The 18339-nt window shown below is 45.0% G+C and overlaps 1 protein-coding gene and 1 non-coding gene across 2 annotated transcripts; one reads left to right on the forward strand and one right to left on the reverse strand.

Annotated features, from left to right (window-relative positions):
* Nucleotides 1–1546: 1546 nt before the first annotated feature.
* On the reverse strand, nucleotides 1547–1628 carry TRNAS-GCU (transfer RNA serine (anticodon GCU)). The gene has a single exon. It is a non-coding gene; the product is annotated as a tRNA-Ser (tRNA).
* Nucleotides 1629–6672: 5044 nt separating this feature from the next.
* LOC142766895 (solute carrier family 22 member 7-like) lies at nucleotides 6673–8400 on the forward strand. The gene has a single exon (XM_075868102.1). The coding sequence runs from the start codon at nucleotides 6673–6675 to the stop codon at nucleotides 8398–8400; it is 1728 nt and encodes a 575-aa protein (XP_075724217.1).
* Nucleotides 8401–18339: the final 9939 nt, after the last annotated feature.

Raw genomic sequence — 18339 nt, forward strand, 5'->3', positions numbered from 1 at the left:
TTCTTTTCTCCATGGTACCATATCCATCATCATCATCATCGTCGTCATCATCAGCCTGGGCTAGTCTAATGTAGGACGAAGGCCCTCTCATTGATCCCCAGTGTATAATATCAGGTGCGAGCTGACTCTATTTTATCGCTGCAAACTTCATAATTTCGCCCACACGAGTGCGTTTTTCATCACTCGGTAACCATACTGTTGCTCTTGGAGTTCACTGGTCGCCCGACCTGCGCATTATGTGACCAGCCCATAAACGTAAATAACATGCTCACTAAGGCATCATGATAAAGAGGGGGGAAGGGTCGCCTTACCTCGCCAGCCTAATTAAACTAATGAGCTACGAGGGGGGGGGGGGGGGTGGAGTGCAAAGTCAACCCAATAGGTTTACTCATCTATGGCCATGCAGGCTTTGGAACATATTGACGATCGAAAGCACCATTATGCAGCATTCTCAGAACTGTTTACAATTTCCATTTTTACTTCAGCAAATCCAGAGACCATAGGCAGGCCATGGTTAGAAGCACGTCTTCATTTGATTTTCTTTTTTTTTTCATACACTGAGACGCATGTTGTCTCTCGGAATCGAGCAATGGTGATAGAGTAAAGGGAGAGGCTACGATTAAGCATCCCCTTCCCTAAAAAGAAACAATGTACGCACCTATGTAAGCTATTTTGGAGAAGAGGTATACGCAAACCTATTCTATCTAAAGAGAATCAAAATGATAACCAGAATTTCATTAATAAAAGTTGAGTATAATTTCAAAAATTTAGCTTACAGCTGGGGGTCCCATAGCCAAGAGGCTGTATCGGGACCTCCTGCACAGAAGCAATGTTTTAGTAAACACTTAATAGCAACAGTAGCAAAAGGTGAAACGAAAATATAGTAGAAGAATGCACAAATTATTGCATGAAATAGTATAATGTTAACCTATCAAAGAATGATGTTAACATATGCCGCTCTGTGAACGAATGTGTGCTCTGCAGGTGAATATGGAAGGAGATAATGAAGGCAGTTTATTTTGCTTTCGTCTCTCCACATATAGTTGGTAGCTGTGTTTCACCTTGGTGTGCGGTTAGTGCAAACTTCTGCAGGCTGAATAAAATGTGACGCTCTTACTTTGTTAGTTGTGTCACTTGCGTTATGCATGTTATACCACTTGTGCTGTAATGATTTTCTTGAGCTGATTACTGCTTTGTATATTTATATTGTACTGTTCACCGCAACGATCATGTGTAAGTGTTGTGCTTTTCCTAATTGAGTAACACTATCCTTTTTTCTTCTCGATTAAAGAATACATTGTTTTACAAGTGGCCTTCTCCAGCTTCATTATCTTTTCTCCTTTATTGTTTGGGTAGAATGTTGCTTCGCCGCAGCACAGACTGAGCAGCAGCTAGAGCTTCGATCATGTGAAAACTAGCGCCTTTAACTACGACTCTCTTGTTTTTCTGAAAGATAATCAAACAAAACTGATATAGCGCGAAATGCTACGGAATCGTAATGAGGGAAAAATGAAAACAAAACTGGTCGATGAGTGAGTAAAAAATCCGACGAGGATGGGATTCGAACCCACGCGGGCAGAGCCCATTGGATTAGCAGTCCAACGCCTTAACCACTCGGCCACCTCGTCCGGACACGAGTGGCTGCATAAAAACATTGGACAATGAAGGAACTGTAGCTTACATTTATATCCCGCTTGCCTGTTTCCAACGAAACAATTCGACGATTCATCACCTGCAAAGGGACTCGGTACACGGATCTTGTCACGCACGTAACATCTGAACGAAATGCGCGTGTGATGAGTATGCAAAGCAAACGCCCGATAGGTACTGTAAAATTTGCCGATATTTAATTTTTGTATTATTATGATGTAGGCGATTTTATCGTGACTCCGTTAAGCAGCAATAGTTCGTCTTTAATTTCATTTCATTCTAAATAAGTACTACGTGGGAAATCAACCATCACTTTTCGTCGCATTTTGTTGTCTTCGTCTTGGTGGTTATGGCTTCATTGATGTTATTCTCTGTTTTATGCAAATTACTTTTAGCCGCGTTGGTGGCCAAACACGCCTGTGGGCGTGGGCCAATGGCTGAGAGAATAACAACAAGCATTGCAATATATTCGTAGAATCGAAATGACTTGTTGAATGAATTTGCAGATAACATAAATAAGCCTAGATTGTTTATAAAATTATCGTGAATAATGCCCGAAAAGCGGGACTAGGGTAGAAAGGAATTGAGCCAGCGTACACTAACTGAAACTTTTATTGAAAGCATGAAAGTTATCAAGGAAGAAAAAAACACACAAAGCGTACGCTCATGCAAACGCCTACAATCACGCATCAAGATAACCAATGTCTGACTGGTGCAATGCCACGGAGCTAGTGCTTGGCGACATAACAATGTCCAACTTTTAAAATGAAATAACCCTAAGCAAACTCCCGATTCATACGCTCTTTGTGCCGCTCAGCGACTTTGGTTCCTAGGAAATCCAGGCTGCAATTACACACAACAATGCAATGAAAATTTTATTAAAGGTTGCCCTCTTACAGATAATTGGCGATCATTCAAACTTTTGTTGAGCCAATTGCTGGTCTGACCAATATAGCTGTTACCACTTCAGTCCGCTAGAGCGTCCCTGTGTTTGACTCTACATTCGAACAACTTCGGCTTTGGTTGCACGTTGAAGAACCCCAGGTGGTCGAAATTTCTGGAGCCCTCCACTACGGCGTCTCTCATAATCATATGGTGGTTTTGGTACGTTAAACCTAATATATCATCATCATCATCATCATCATCATCATCATCATCATCATCATCATCATCATCATCGAACAAATTCGGCGCAGTGCCTTCCACCTTTCTTTCAACAACCCCACAAATCCTGCTAAACCAATGGCTTAACTTACTACTTACAAGCCCCACTGTTGTGGTCTAGTGGCTAAGGTACTCGGCTGCTGACCCGCAGGTCGCAGTATCGAATCCCGGCTGCGGTGGCTGCATCGTCGATGGAGGTGAAAATGCTGCAGGTCCGTGTGCTCAGATTTGGGCGCACGTTAAAGAACCCTATGGTCGTCGAAATTTCCGGAGACCTCCTCTACGGCGTCTCTCATAATCATATGGTGGTTTTGGGACGTCAAACCTCACACATTATCCACTTACTTCTTACAAAAAAAAAAAAAAAGAAAGCACGTGACTGCAACACCCTGTTGGACTTTCCTGCGCTATATTGGTCTTAAGGGCTGTTGTTTAAAGATCACCTGTCATATACGTGAGGATTACCTTCAACAAATTGTGATTACATTGTCGGGAGTGACATTGAAGACCGGATTTCTGAGAAACCAAAGTAATTACGTGGCACAATGAACATATGACACGTGAGCTTGAAAAAGACTAGATTCCTTGGTTTGTTGAAGACTATTTTATTTTCAAAGCCGCAAATAGTTGTGTCGCCAAGCCCCCCGCAGCACAGCACCAGAGAAATATAGGTTATATAAACACGCAATCGTAGTTTTCTGGTTTTGGAGCAAGCATGTGTGCTTATTGTGTTTTTTTCTTCATAACTTACGTGTTTTCAATAAAATTTTCATTTGCTAGTGCGCGCTTGTGCTGCTCCTTTCTCTCTTTGTTCGCGTTTTTCGCGCATTTTTTTTTTTTGATAATGGAATATACACCCTATTCACCTGAAACAATTATTGCAGCCTACAGTAAGCCATTCAAGGATGAGTTACAACTTCATGGCAGAGCTATAGTGCCTAGAATATTCTAGGCACTGTAGCAGAACTTGTGGGCACCTAGCTGGTACTGGCTTGGCCTGGCTTTTGCTCACTCTACTCTCTCTTTTGGACTTTTTACTATAGCGTACACGGCCACGTTTGCTCTTTTTTCTCCTTAGTTCTCTTAGTTTTTTTCTACCTGTTTCTTGGGCTTGTCGATTCCTTTTGGCGTCTTTTTATCTTTGACTCTATTTTTCTCCTTCTTTGTTTATTATTTCTTTTCCATTTCTCTCTATGTCTTCATTATCCTCTATCAGTGTAGTCATTTTCTCGTCTTACACGTTTTTCTTTTTTCCCTTTCTTTCAATCTCTCTCTGCACTCGTTGCCTTGTTCTCCCTTTCTCCTCCACCTTACAATTTCTTTTCCATCGCCTTGCTACTCCATAATATGCATGACTACATGCTATGCTCTGCAAGCGTGCCTGTGTACGTAGCTGAGTGAACGGCGCTCGCGTTCGGAGGGTGGGTACGTGGATTCGAATCCCGCCTAGCCAAGAAATCGCCTTGAATTCATATCTTTCTATTTCTTTCTATCTCTTTCTTTCTTTATCTCATGTTTTTCTTTGCCTCTTTATTTGTTCGCTCGTCCACCAGAGTTAGTGCATCCGTCGCTGTACAAATAAGCATACGTGTTCTAGGAGTCAAGTAGAAGAGAAAGAGGGGGGGACCGAGAGAGCGTGCGACAGTTAATGATTTGGTTTTAGAACAGGAATGTCTATCTGGTGTGCTCACATCGATTTGGAGAACAGAATCCAGCTAGCACGGAGACAGAAACTGCATGCAGCATTATTTACACTGTACATCTCTAAAGCCTACGATATATAGTGTCGAATACTCAATTTTACTAAAAAGGATGAGAGAGATTGGCTTGCGTGACTTATTTATTGCATGGACGACTGAGTTCTTGCTGGACAGGGAGTTTTACTCTGTACAGGGTGGGATATAAACAAAGAAAATCAGACAGATACGTGGTGTTCACCAAGGAGCGGTTTTGTCCCCATTACTATTTAATATCTTGCTTAGCTCCATTCCTCGTCATCAAAGAATTAACACGTATGTTTAGGTGGATGATATAGCATTCTTTGCATCTCCGGAAGACACTCAATCTTTTTATACCCTTTTATAAGGATACTTATCTACCTTGGAAGCTTGGCTAGACAGTGTTTTTCTTACCCTTAATGTACAGAAATATGCAGTTCTAGCGTTCTACCTGCCAGACATTATAAATAGATGCCTCTCATTCCACCAAGCAGATATTCCTCAAGTGCAAACAGTCAAATACCTCGGAATCATCTATGATGGAAAGCTCAACTGGCGTATGCATATTGAACACACAGTGACCACAGGGTCATGTGCGATGGGCCTACTCAAAAGAATTAGTAATAGTCGTTGAGGTATGCGGACAGACGCCTTAAAAATGATTTACCGGATATACATATGCCCTATACTAGAGATTGGGTGTGCCTTATTTTCTGGCGTACCCGCATAGAAGTTCCGTCCGTTAGTTCTAATTGAGCGCCAAGCACTCCGCTGGTGCCTGGGGTTACCCAAATTTGTAGCTATCTCTGTTTCATATAAGGAATCATGAATCCCTTCTTTACCATTTAGATTCAAATTATTAACAGTTTCGAAACGGTGACCGCAATGATAGTAGTGAACTTTGTGCGCTCGGTAACTACAGAAGAATCGTCCCAGATAAAGCCCGAGGCCAGCCAAGAAGTACGATCCTCCCTTCCTCGCCACCGCGAGATAAGGGCGCGGGAGGGAGAGTCGCTCCCCTTCTCTAAGCCGGGCAAAGTAAGCGTAGGAGATTAGATAGGAGATTAGAGCGGGTGCCGCCACGCGATGTGGCGACGTGTGCTCAATGCGCCATCTTGCTGGTAATGTTGAAAACACGATTCCCCCCGAGATGCTCGAGAGCAGCGGTAAGTGGTAGATTTAAAAAAAACTTGCCGTTTGAACGGTGAAGGGAGTGCTCCGGGGTGGCTCAGTGGTTAACACCTCGTTTTCACGGTGTAGAGGTCACACGTTCGATTTCTTGCACTGGAGTGTTTTTCTGTAGTTTTTTCTAGAATTTTCATATACATAGATACGTATACAGATACGGTGAGTGACGGCGACGCTGATGCCCACGCCAGCGCTAAAATCCAGCCGAGAATGTCCATATAATCGTTATCGCAATAAAACAAAGTATCGAAATTTCAATTGCGGGAATGTGGTCTACTGGTTACGTCCGCAATTCTGTTATCATTTGGAGCCTCGATGGGACACTCGGGCAGGAATATTCTCAAGGCTGTCGAAAATTTTATATGCTACTCGAATATATTTGGTAGGTGTATCAACTACTAACAATTATTTATTCAGCTTTCCTACTCAAAAGATCTTCAGTCACTCGGAGGTTTCTTAAAATAGTGCAACTCAAAATTACAATTATTCATAATTAACATTACATCATCTATAATTAACATTACATTAAAATTTACATCAGAATTTTTTAGCTCTTACTTAATATTCATCATAAATCCAGTATGTATGATCCGGCCGACTCTTGGCCGATTTCCCTGAGTGGGTAGGTGCCAATGCCCTAATCATCATCATCATGATCACCATCATCATCTGTAATAGGCGATTTGCAGGAATTCTGTAAAAGGCGATTTAGTACTTTCACGCTGTCTTTATGTTTCAACATTTACATTAGCTTTACCGTAGGCTTCTTGACCGATTCTCCGCAGTGGGTTTGCGCCATTAAGAAGGAGCAAGCAAGAAAGCAAGTGAATTCTTGCGCGTGCCTGAAAATCAGCCATAGTGACAGTATTAGCTACGTCTCGAAAGATAAAAGGCTGCATACGTGAGACGAAACAGCTGGCGTTTCGTCGAACAAGGCACAGCCATATAAAACATGGACATCCTGCTCCCTCAACGGCTGCTGTTGAGAGACCTCTCGACGAGTGAGTCCTTCGACTGCTACGACGCTTTCGGTCACGGACTCTTTCAAAGGCGCCTGCTGCTGCTCTGCACCATCGCTTTTTTTCTCTTCAACGTTCATGACTTTGCGTACCGTTTGATTCTGAAAGACGTGGAGTACAGGTGCAAGCTACCTGCGCCACCGCCGCAGTCGAACATCTCTGTGATCGAATGGAGAGGATTGTTCCTTCCCGAAGAACCAGATGGCAAAACGAGCCGCTGCCGCCGTTACGAGTACCCGAAAGAACCGAATGGCACTACCCCACAGACGATGCTTTGCGATGAGTGGGAGTACGGAGACGACGACGAGCCGGCACGGACAAGCGCCGTGAGTGACTGGAACCTGGTCTGTCAGAGAGACGCACTCATCATTCTCATGGTCGTCGTCCACTGCTTCGGTTCCTGCTTATTCTCAGCTGCGGCCGTATGCCTCGCCGACAGCGTGGGTCGAATGCCCGTGCTCCTTGCGAGTGTGGTGGTTCTGATAATCTCCACAGCGATCGGATGCCTTTCCAGAAGCTTCCACACGTTCGTGGTGGCGAAGTTCTTTAGCTCTGGTGGCGTGTCCGCAGTCATGATTACCACCATAACCTCCGTGTTCGAGGTCACCACACACAGCGACCGGCCTCTGCAAATCATTTTCGCTGGAATGCTGGCAGTGCTGTTTTCCGACATATGGGAGGCCACTGTTGCGCAGGTCAAAATTTGGACTTTGATGCACGCCGTTTTCATGCTCCCTACGGTGCTGATGGTACCGGCCTTCTGCTTTGCCAGTGAGTCACCGCGCTCGTTGATAGCGAGGGGTCGCATCAGGCACGCCGAAGCGGTTATGATGGATGCCGCGGCAGTCAACCACTTTCCCATGCACTGCACGGCGTCGACAGTCGACAAACTGAAGGCGGAGTTCATCAGAAACGAGATACGACTTCCTTCGATTGACCAGGAGATGCTCAACGGCTACTCCATGCGGCGGTGGGCTCTGATATTAAGCCTTTCGTATTTCTCAATCACTTTCGCCACTTTCGTCAGCGCGTTCTCACAAATGCGGCGAAAGGAGTCCTGGTTCGACCTAGTCTCATTCACAATGAATATTTTATGTTATGTGATGATGGATTGGCTAATCAGCAGGTTCAGCATGGTTACTGTCTTGAACATATGGTTCATGATACTCGGTGTGCTCCAGTGTCTACTGAGCCTCGCCTTCGGCATCGGAGGTGAAGATGTGTGTCCGATACTGATCATGGTGACCACTGCACTGTACTACTGTGGCTCCATCCTGTGCCTCGTCTACGTCCAGGAGATCTTCCCTACTGCTGTCCGTGGCTCGGCAGTAGGCTTGATTTTCGCGTGCGGTCGTCTGGGCTGCCTTTCCGCCATCGCTGGGCGAGCGTTACAGAGGGGCGGCCGAATGGACATTGGGCACGCGGTGGCCGCCATACTTCTCCTCGTGTTGATATACGCGCACGACGTTCTGCCGCATGCCACGAACGTCGAGCGGGCCAAAATGAAACGCGGCCGTGTGCCGTCTATGAGCAAGCGCACCACGAATCTCGTGAAGAAAACGCCCGATTCCAGCATGCACGACACACGCGAAGGCAGGGCTAGTGCTGAGAGCCCCAGATCGACCACTAGCTCTCACAGTCATCCCTCTTCACGACATTAGGAACATTTCGGATCTTGCTTTTGCTAGCTTCTCCATTCTAAGGCTTACATTGATATGGTATATTTTTTTCAAGCTGCCGAATAACATGTCTGCGTCATTAGTTTGTGAATTACTAGAAGTTTTACACTCATCTAGCCATGCGGGTCTGTGCACCTCGAGTATATGTACGATTGTTTTATAACTGTATTTTTGTTCTTGTATTTGTTCGTGACAATAATTTTCAGAGAGAAGTAAGTTGCTGAAGAACCAGTGCATGCACATTATAAAAATAAAAAGGGTTATTTGGCTCACCATGGACATATGCTTTATTAAGCCACAGGACTATTTTCTAAACAACCCGCTTTAGAATGGTGGTGTAGTGTAGTGCGAGCGCAAGTAATTGTTCAATAGTTTATGCGAATTAACTCTTTCTTGTTAGGGGGAGTAGCTATTTACACTATTATGAAACTACTGAAAGAGGACAAAAATAGTTATTCTGCTGCTAGTTGTTGTTCTTTTATATATGCAATAGACGTGGGGATTGATCATGTATGACAAGCTGACATGGCATACCTTGCGAAAACGTGCATGCATTCAGGAAGTTTTGATGGTAAAACTTGAGCTCACTTCGAACGTGGTATGAACTGAAGGAATATAGGTAACACAAAGTCAGTATACTACGTAAATGGCTTTCTCAAACAGAAAATATTTCTTTATGTTTATTCCAAACGCCAAGTATTAACATTGCTGTTCTGCAAGCTTTTATTGATTAGAACAGATGCAGGACTACACTTATTAACAATTCATGTTTTGTTTTTACAATCTAGCTATCAAGCAGAGCAGAAGTTATTTAGGCTGACTGCTTTGCCATTATGAGAAACAATAATGAAGTAAGAAGCATGAAATGTTAAAAAACTATCAACGAAGAAAGAAGCGAATACAGTTCAAGCACTATTTTATTGTGCTTGTCTTTTTTTGAGCATTTGGTAATGCAGGTGTAATAGGAAGAAGGAGGGCGACTGCATTATGTGACATATTACTCAGTTTGTTTTGAATATAGAAAAGCTGCTGCTGATCAACTCCTATTTTATCTTAGTAGAGCTCAACTGCTTGGGATGTAATCCTCGTATTACGGAAAATTCTACCTAAACGAAGATAACGCCCTTGATGTTAATGGTGTTTATACCACAGGTCAGAGGCTCTCAATATATATGGCCCGGCTTTTCCAGATTCAGAGTGCCATGGTACCCCTTACCTTTTCTTGGTTATGAAAACAATTGAAAACAGAGCGGGGGAGGGGGCCGTTTTTCGACTCGTGCAACCGCATTATTAACACTGCAAGTTTACCTAATATCGGCAGTGCTACATAAAAGGCGATGACCTTCTATAATAAAGAAAGCACAAACCGATTCGGGCAAGGGGGAGGAGGAAGAGGGAGAAAGAAGGAAGGACAGGGAGGTTACGATTAGGGCAATGTTAGTACTGTGGTAGCGTGCATCTAGCGGTGCCATCACTACCCCGCTCTCCCCTTTTCCTGCTTTCGATGGTCTTCATGCTGAAGAACCACTGAATGATTCTGCAGCATTCTGCAAAAGCCATTTGAGCTCTACAAGGCCAGAAGGTTTGAGAAACCCCGTCACAAGGGATCGAATTATACCTTCTTCGTTTCATATTAAAAAAAAATCTGTTACACTAAATCTTCGTTTCTTGGCCAATGAACCTTTCCAGAAATCGCAACGCCTTCCCCTGGTGGATCGGCGCTGGGGCATTATGGGAGAGCGGAGCGCCGGCGGTTAGAGCAGACGACGCTTTCCCGCCTTGACGTGCTTTCATCGCGCGTGTGAGTGGTTTTGGCTGGTGTAAGGCGCTGCTATTGGGAAGAAACGCTTCTTCTTATCACTCTGACTTTTATTCACGCATACTAGACTGTGTTGTTCGTCGCAAATAACTGTAATCATCACTGAGGATGCCGAATAATGAAGCGGCGGACACACTTGCTCGGTTCTGGGATGTGATAACACGTCACTTGACGTTTCATTCATTGCTTACCCGCCACGGTGGTCTAGTGACTAAGGCACTCGGCTGCTAGCCCGCAGGTCGCGGGTTGAATCCCGGCCTCGGCGGCCGAATTTTCGATGGCGGCGAGAATGCTTGAGGCCCGTGTGCTTAAATTTCTGGAGCCCTCCACTACAGTGTCTCTTATAATCGCATGGTCGTTTTGGGACGTTAATCTCAACACTTACATTATTGGTGCTACTTCATGGCTTCGATGTTTCTGGTGCTGCAGCTAAATTTGACCTTTGTTATTTGTGTCCTCACTGTGATTATGGGGCTGGTATTTTACACTTGCAGCTTACCCTGTAATTAACTACGCGAATTTATGAAGGCGAGAGGATGAATAGGGGCACAGGGTCCCCTGTTAATCCACCTAAGATGATTCGATGGAGAAGGCCATCTTTTTCTTCTCAGTCAATGTAGTGATCCTATCCCGCCAGTCTATGACTGTCAGAGGGGTTTTACCATGAGTGCGAACCCGTGTTGCGTCGTGGCTGGGGGAAAGCACTGGTGTATCTTGGGCGTGGGCAGGTGCTGGTGTGGTTTGAAGGAGGCCAGTGCCCCTATTGAACCCCCCGGCCAACGCACCAGCCCGCCACCATTCAAGCCACCCTTTGAAAACTTGCTGTACCTTACGAGGTTTGCACTGCCTCCAAAAAGGAAGGCAGTGCGAAACTGATTTTGCATTGCCTCTATGATAAGATCACATTGCACCAAGAAAGGATGTCATGGGATGACGTGACCACGCGAATTCACGTGATGTTTTGATTACGTCACAATTTTTGGTGATGTCTGACGTCATATATGTTGTCATCACGCGGTGGTTCTTTTCCATCACTCGACGTCGCAGACGCCGGACGCAAACGGTCGAGTTTCACGTTTGATGAGGCATCTAATGTTTTCGCCTGAAAACAAACATTGACCGTTTGGGGCTTTGGCGTCCCGTGGCGTCGGCATCACAGGAGTGATGCAAAAAATCATTGCGTGACGGCATCACCATACGACGTCATCATGACATCATGGATCACTAGAATGTGTAAGGTCATCATGATGGTGCAATGACGGCGTCATTAGACGACATCGTCGATTTGCACTACTTTGTTAGTGTGTGATTGGTCACCAATCACGGAGGCCGAGCAGAACCAGGTAAGGTGCTCGAAGTTTGGAATGTCTCCAGTCATAAATCACTGCAAAGCCACTTTAGCTGCAGAAAACAATCGCAGGGGGGGGGGGGGGGGGGAGGGAAGACCAATAAGTTGACTCAACAAAAAGAAACCGACGGCTGTCGCCTTGAGGTCACCTTGGGTTAATGCATGAGAAACCCTGCAAGTTTTTTTTTGTTTTTTGCGATGTTACGTAGTCTTTATTTTACTGTTTACTGCATGGTTATGTTCAATCGCATCAGCTTTTTATTGACCATAGACCTAGAGGCCTCACCTATTTTCGCTTCGCGCATCTCTCTCTTTTTCTCTGTGTCAAGCCAAAGAGTGCTACTTGTAGTTTCATGATTATCGATGCAAAAGCTACAATCGCGGTCAGTTTACTTCACATTGTCAGCTTATGTAAGCGCTGCTGTGGCCGTCTATATCTTTCCCATACTGGAACTGGATCACGCTTTCACCATTGCTTTTAAAGTCATTTTGACCATTAACAGCCTTCCACACAGTGTTTTTTGGCTTAAACTATCTGTACCCAGATAGTGAGTGCTTATCAGCACCGAATGTTCATGCTGCGCAATTTTCTTTTCTGTATACGCCTGAGGCGAGTTCTTCAGATGTTTTGTCCTTGGCCTTTTTGGCAAAGGTGACAAGAATGGTTGTATTTTTTGGGCAGCTTGGAGAGGCAGATGTATACAAACGACAAATTGATAAATTAACATATTCATAAACTGTAATGAAACAAGAGATCACGGGAGCTGAAACAGTAAAATAGAATATTGTGTTAATTGTGCACACTGACGCTCATTTCGTTGTATATTTCTTCCAATTGTTAACTATAGTCATGATCTTTCGCGCAGTCAGGTCCGAAATTCTCAAGTTTATTTTCAATGCACAGTCGTGGAAACAGGAACTACGCAGAGACAGCAGGTTTTACGCTGTTTGAAAGCAAATACTGCATGCGAAGTGTCCGCTCTATGGACGTGCTGTTAGCGGCTTTTTGCTACTCTAAGCATCCAAAGTGCAAACTTTCTCACAGGCAGCATTTGAAACAGGCAATTAGTATTCAAATATACACAGCATAGTGGAGCTCGAACCCATTTATAAGGGGGGAATTTTGACATTATCATTCGCGAAGTGCATCGTCTTCCACTGCGTATCGCGTGGAAGCGTATCACGAGTGACAGTCCCCGACATAAAGTACTAATAATGAAGCTGTACGGTCACACTGACAATAAAACAAATGACAAAAGTTTCCGCTACGCGGAAATATGATCAGCGAAGCACAGGGAACTGGCTGTGAAAGCCGAGAAAAATTTCCAATTCAATGGGCCTTTTCGCGGGTACGTGAGCAATTTCCTGAGTCATTAATAAGTCAAGGATACTAGTGTTTCCTGACTGTATATTGCTCTGCGTGGTTCCTTTTCTGTGAGTGCAGATTGAAGCAGGGTTATGATGCGACACATTACCGTAACGATGCGTGTTTTACGCCCCCACGAAACGGGGTGAGCCAACGCTTCTGCGAGCAGACGTCACTCCGCCGGTGCTCCAGCTTCCCACAATGCTTTGCAGCCGCCGTAGGAGGGCGCGCGTCAATTTCTGGAAAAGTCCATTGTTTGTATTTAGTATTAGCTAAAGAGCAAGGTTCATGCAAGCAAGCAAACAAGTATAGCAAGCAAGCAAGGAAGCAAGCAAGCATGTGCTATGAAGAAGACCTAAACTTATGAAACATTTGCAAATGTAATTGAAAACTTCAAGAAAGCAAATTGGCCTGGTATCAGCGTGCTTCACTGCAAAGGGCGTTGAAAGACGAGTCTTTTGTTTGAAAACGCTGCATATGAACGCTTCTTGCAGTAATGCCAAAAAAACGAAGGTCTTCTTGAACACAGAGCAGCTGATAGGTGGCCGGCCCGTGTTGTTTTAGCGAAGCGCAGGAAACACCCGCTCTTTCATTCATGGGGCCCTTGATGTAATCTGAATACACCTTCACTGCAATATACTATAAGACTCAACCACCATCACTGCCACCGGAGTCATAATGTGAGCACAGAGTAGCTGCGAATGGCTAGGTAGGGGGTTGAAGCAAAAAAATCACCGTTACCTACATTGGTATCTGTTACCGCAGTTGGCTTTATTGCTTGTTTTTGTGATAGAAATTATATGCACACACTCAGCTATTCTTTTGCCATCGTCATTCCTGTCATGTCTCTGATATCTATATGTACTTATACATGTACTTGCGTATGTTATATTTGTACAGAGATGTATATGAGACACGCGTTGACTTTTCCGTGAACATTGCATGGACCCAGAAGCCCTTTGTAGCTAATATATATATCAGTAGGTAATATTAACGCATCCCCCTGATCAATACGGGTGGCCATTGAGGAAGGGCTTAAGCTTTGGCAGGGTGGCTGAATTGTTTCGGTTGACAGACAGGCAGACATATCAAAGCTTCAGCGTTGAAGTATCCCAAGAAAGGCTATCGTCTTTAATGTTTTACTAAAAACTATATGATTACTATGCTTTTCACTCTCCACACCTATTGCTTTAAAATTTGCTTCAGGACTATTACAAACATGAGGACATATTCTGCATCACGTGAGATCATCGTTATCACCGTACCACGAGGGCGTGCAGCATCTCCTCGTGCGTCAAAGAAGAAGCTCTTTCATCGGCGTTCGCCACGTATCCGGCAATTGGGAAGACTGTGCCTATAGCTGTTTTCTTAAGGAAAACGCCATGGGCAAACGTGAGGCATGGATATTCTGGTCCCGCGACAGCTTATGTACAAGGACCTCTCGACCAGCGAGTCCTTCGGCTGCTACGACGCCTTCGGCCACGGTCCTTTCCAAAGGTGCCTGCTGCTGCTCTGCACCATCGCTCCCGTCCTTGCGAACTTCCACGGATTTCTGTTCCGCTTGATTCTGGGAGACGTCCAGTACTGGTGCAAGCTTCCGGTGCCTTCTCCCCATTACAAGGTCTCTTTAGCCCATTGGGGAACTTTGCTCCTTCCCGAAGAAGGTAATAGCCAACTAAGCCGCTGTCCACGCTACGAGAATCCGTACACGCCAAATGACACCACCTATGATACAATCCTCTGCATAGAGCGGGCGTATACAGCTACGATAACAAGTTCCCACGTACTATCATCGTGAGCGACTGGGGCCTCGTCTGTCAGAGACGCTTACTCGTCGACCTTATGATAGCTGTACACTGTTTTGGTTCTTGCCTATTCAGAGTCATGGCGGCATCCCTTGTCCACAGCATAGGTCGAATGCCTGTGCTTTTGGCAGGCGTGGCAATCCTCGTCATCTCTACCGTTGCCGGCTGCCTTGCAAACGTGAAGTTTGTCAGCTCTGGAAGCGTCGCCACCATCACGAATATTACAGTCATGTCCAGCTTCGAGGCCACTACGCATAATAACCGGCCACTCCACGTTAACTTCGCCGGAACGCTAGGACTACTTTTTTCCGACATATGGTACGCCTACGTCATGCCGATCGAGGTCGGATGGGTGCTGAAGCCGACGGTCTACATGCTTCCTACCATGCTCATGCTTCCGTCCTTCTGCGTCGTCTGGGAGTCACCGCGCTGGTTGATAGCGAAGGCGCGCTTCGAGGAGGCTGAGGCGGTTATGATGACTGCCGCTACTATCAACCACTTTCCCATTCATAACACGGCGTTGGCTATAGACAAGCTCAAGACAGCGATGGCTGGCAACGCCATATGTCTGCCTTCCATCCACGAAGGCATGCTTGGTGGGTACTCCATTCGGCGGCGGGCTCTCATCCTGAGCTTTTTGTGTTTATTCATCAAGTTCTCAGCTTTCGTCCCAATGTTTACGCCGGCGAACGGAAAGGAGCCCTGGTACACCCTGAGCTCGTTCCTCCTGAACTTATTAGGCTACGGAGTGATGGATTTCATGATCACAAGGCTCACCATGCTTACTGTAACGAATGCGTGGTTTGCAGTGCTCAGCGTACAGGAGTGCCTGCTAAGTATAGCCGTTGGCACCAATCCCAGTCTCCTGAGCCAGGCGCTGGTCATGCTGGCCACGTCATTCTTCTACTCTGGCTCCGTCTTGTACCTCGTTTACGCTCTCGAGCTTTTCCCGACAGCCGTTCGTAGCACGGCTGTGTGTTGGATCTTCACCTTTGGACGTATAAGAGCCTTGTTGGTCACGATGGTGCAAGAGTACCAGAGGCTCGGGCGCGCTGACGTGGTGCATGCGATGGCCGGTGGCCTTCTTCTAGCGTCGATAATTGCACAGCGTGGCTTGCCGCATGCCACCAAGGTCGAGTGCACCAAGATGGAAAAGTGGCGTCCGTCAGGTATGAGCAAGCTCAACATGGAATTAATGAAGACGACGCTCGAATCAAGGCTCCAGGACACACGCAGCAGGATTAGTTAACAAAGTACGAAGATCAGCACTCTCTCCCTCAGCAAACGGCGTACGCGTTCGCACCCCTAAGCGCTTCTTCAAACGCCGCTGGGTGCACTTCTCACTGCCGTAATTTTGCATTAAATGCTTTGCTCAAAATACCCTCGAGGGAACGCCTCTTTCTGTGTCATGTATTGTGTGGAGGAACGCATGTAGGCTGCTCAGGCACGTGTAATATTTGCTGAGCTTTCCCTGTATGAGTCTGATTTTAATTGCATTTCGAAAAAAAAGCACCATGGGCAATACTGTTGGAAGAGAAGTTTCCTCTTCTTGATTATGTACGTTTAATTTAGTGTGCTCTGCTATTGCAACATATTTCGAGAACAGCTGTACACTCTTTTGGTCCTGAATGGTGTGCCTAAAAAAGCTTATAACATAAATTAAACTGATTCTATGCATTGGAGAGGGGAGGGGGACTTGGGAGAGCGGAGGTGATGGGCAATGCGCCGCAAGGGTGGTCACACCGCACACCCGATCTTCTCGACCTTATGAAGCTTCGAACCTTAAACACAGACTTGCGCTTACTTACAACTGCGTCTATATGCACTTCAACAAGGTCCGTTGTAAGTTGGCGCTCGTCTGCATTTTATGTCTGTCCTGTCTTCGTCAAAGTCGTGTTGCATTTGACTGAGTATGTACGAACACGCTTGAGCCAAGGTGTTATTTGACGCATGAACTCTCGTTGCTACGGATTTTTCGCCATTGAGAATGCCGCCGATCTCAGCAGAGTATTTCCTCCGTCATGGCCTCTTTAAGGCTTCCGAAGTATATTCACGCTTCGTCTTGCATAAAATATAAATCATCGGTGGCCTATAACCACATGGCACGTGTAGTGGTATGAGAGTATGTGCCGCTTGTTCTCGATGAAGCGGGTTTTGTGACGTGCGTGACAAGATTTCAGCGTTAGTCCTTTCCTCACTTCTGAAACATGTTCCTATAACGATGGTATTTTGTATGTCAATTTTTGCATATACGAGTTCAAGGAGACTGCCAGTACAACGCCTGGACGTAGGTGGCTAGATGGACAGGGCGCTGGCAGATAGAGATATCAAAATGCTTTTGATTCGTTGCGAAGTGATTTGCGTTTTAAAAAAAAATTCTGAAAGAAGACATTGCCATGCAGCCTCTATAATTTGTCATTTATGTTCATTTATGTGATTTGTCGTAATATATAGGTTCTTTTTATTTCATTTCAACTTTTTTACGTAAAGAAGCTTACGTTCATCAGATTCTCTTTGTCGTATACTCTTAACCAGGTCCCACGTAAAGATCCTTTTATAGCCAGCAAACTACACAAACATGTGTAGTTTTTGATACAAGACCCCATTCACAGTGTAGCAAGGTCAACCTGAATTAACCGCTGTTTTATCCTTTAGAGCATCTTCATTGCTCATTAAAAAGAGGAGTGTTGATTGACTAACACGTGCGTCTCTTACACGAAACGACAATCGATAGTTCAAATTTCCAGATTGTCTTTATTTCTCGAGCATGAAAATCGTCTTTTAAATTTACATAATATTCGCACTCTTTTAGTTCAACTTAGGCGCACCGATACTTTTTGATTAACACTTTCATTATCATTGAGATTATCTTTGCTAAAAGGAGAGGGGGTTGGATGGGGATGGCGGTCGTTGTAATTAATCTGTTGACAGTAGTTTCTTGTAGAGGATAAGCACCCTTTCTAACCAATAAAAGAAGAGAAAGAATCGCTAGCCAACAGCCATATTGTAGGGGCGATGAATAAAGTATTAGATAATTCTTCTGATGCTCTATAGATTCGCTTTCTCATATAAGTAAATCTTTCAAACTGCACTTTAGACAAAGTGAGACGAAGTTCTCAATTTCTCGTGCTCAGTTCAATACCCATAGCTTGGTCACTGGCGCAACGGTGCTTGCTACACCACAGAAAAATTAAATTACTTCATTTGAAATTGTCATACCTTATTTCCTGCACGTTTTCATTAGGGAACATTTTAGAAATGTTCAATTTATTTCTGTTTAAATATGACTGACTTCCGTTACACTCACATCCAACTATAGTCGCTGCAGTGACTGCAAGTTATGTTCACAGGTAAGGTTGATGATTTCCAATTTGAAATACTATGTTATTTATCTTTGGCAGCCTACTGTTACTGCACAAAACAGGAGTATCAAACTCGGCTCAGCTGGCGTGCCACAGTAACGAAATGAGTTCAGGCAAGGGCCGAGACGGCGAAGAAGGTTGGAGCAGGAGAAGGGGGAGAGGTGAGCAAATTGTCAGTTAACGGTTTGTTTGCCACAATGCCTTACCACGATCTCGTACGT

The sequence above is a fragment of the Rhipicephalus microplus genome, chromosome 1 (assembly GCF_043290135.1).
Source record: "Rhipicephalus microplus isolate Deutch F79 chromosome 1, USDA_Rmic, whole genome shotgun sequence".
NCBI classification, from domain to species: domain Eukaryota; kingdom Metazoa; phylum Arthropoda; class Arachnida; order Ixodida; family Ixodidae; genus Rhipicephalus; species Rhipicephalus microplus.

Coding starts and splice junctions, on each gene's coding strand:
- LOC142766895 (XM_075868102.1), top strand. CDS start 6,673: ATGGACATCCTGCTCCCTCAACGGCTGCTGTTGAGAGACCTCTCGACG.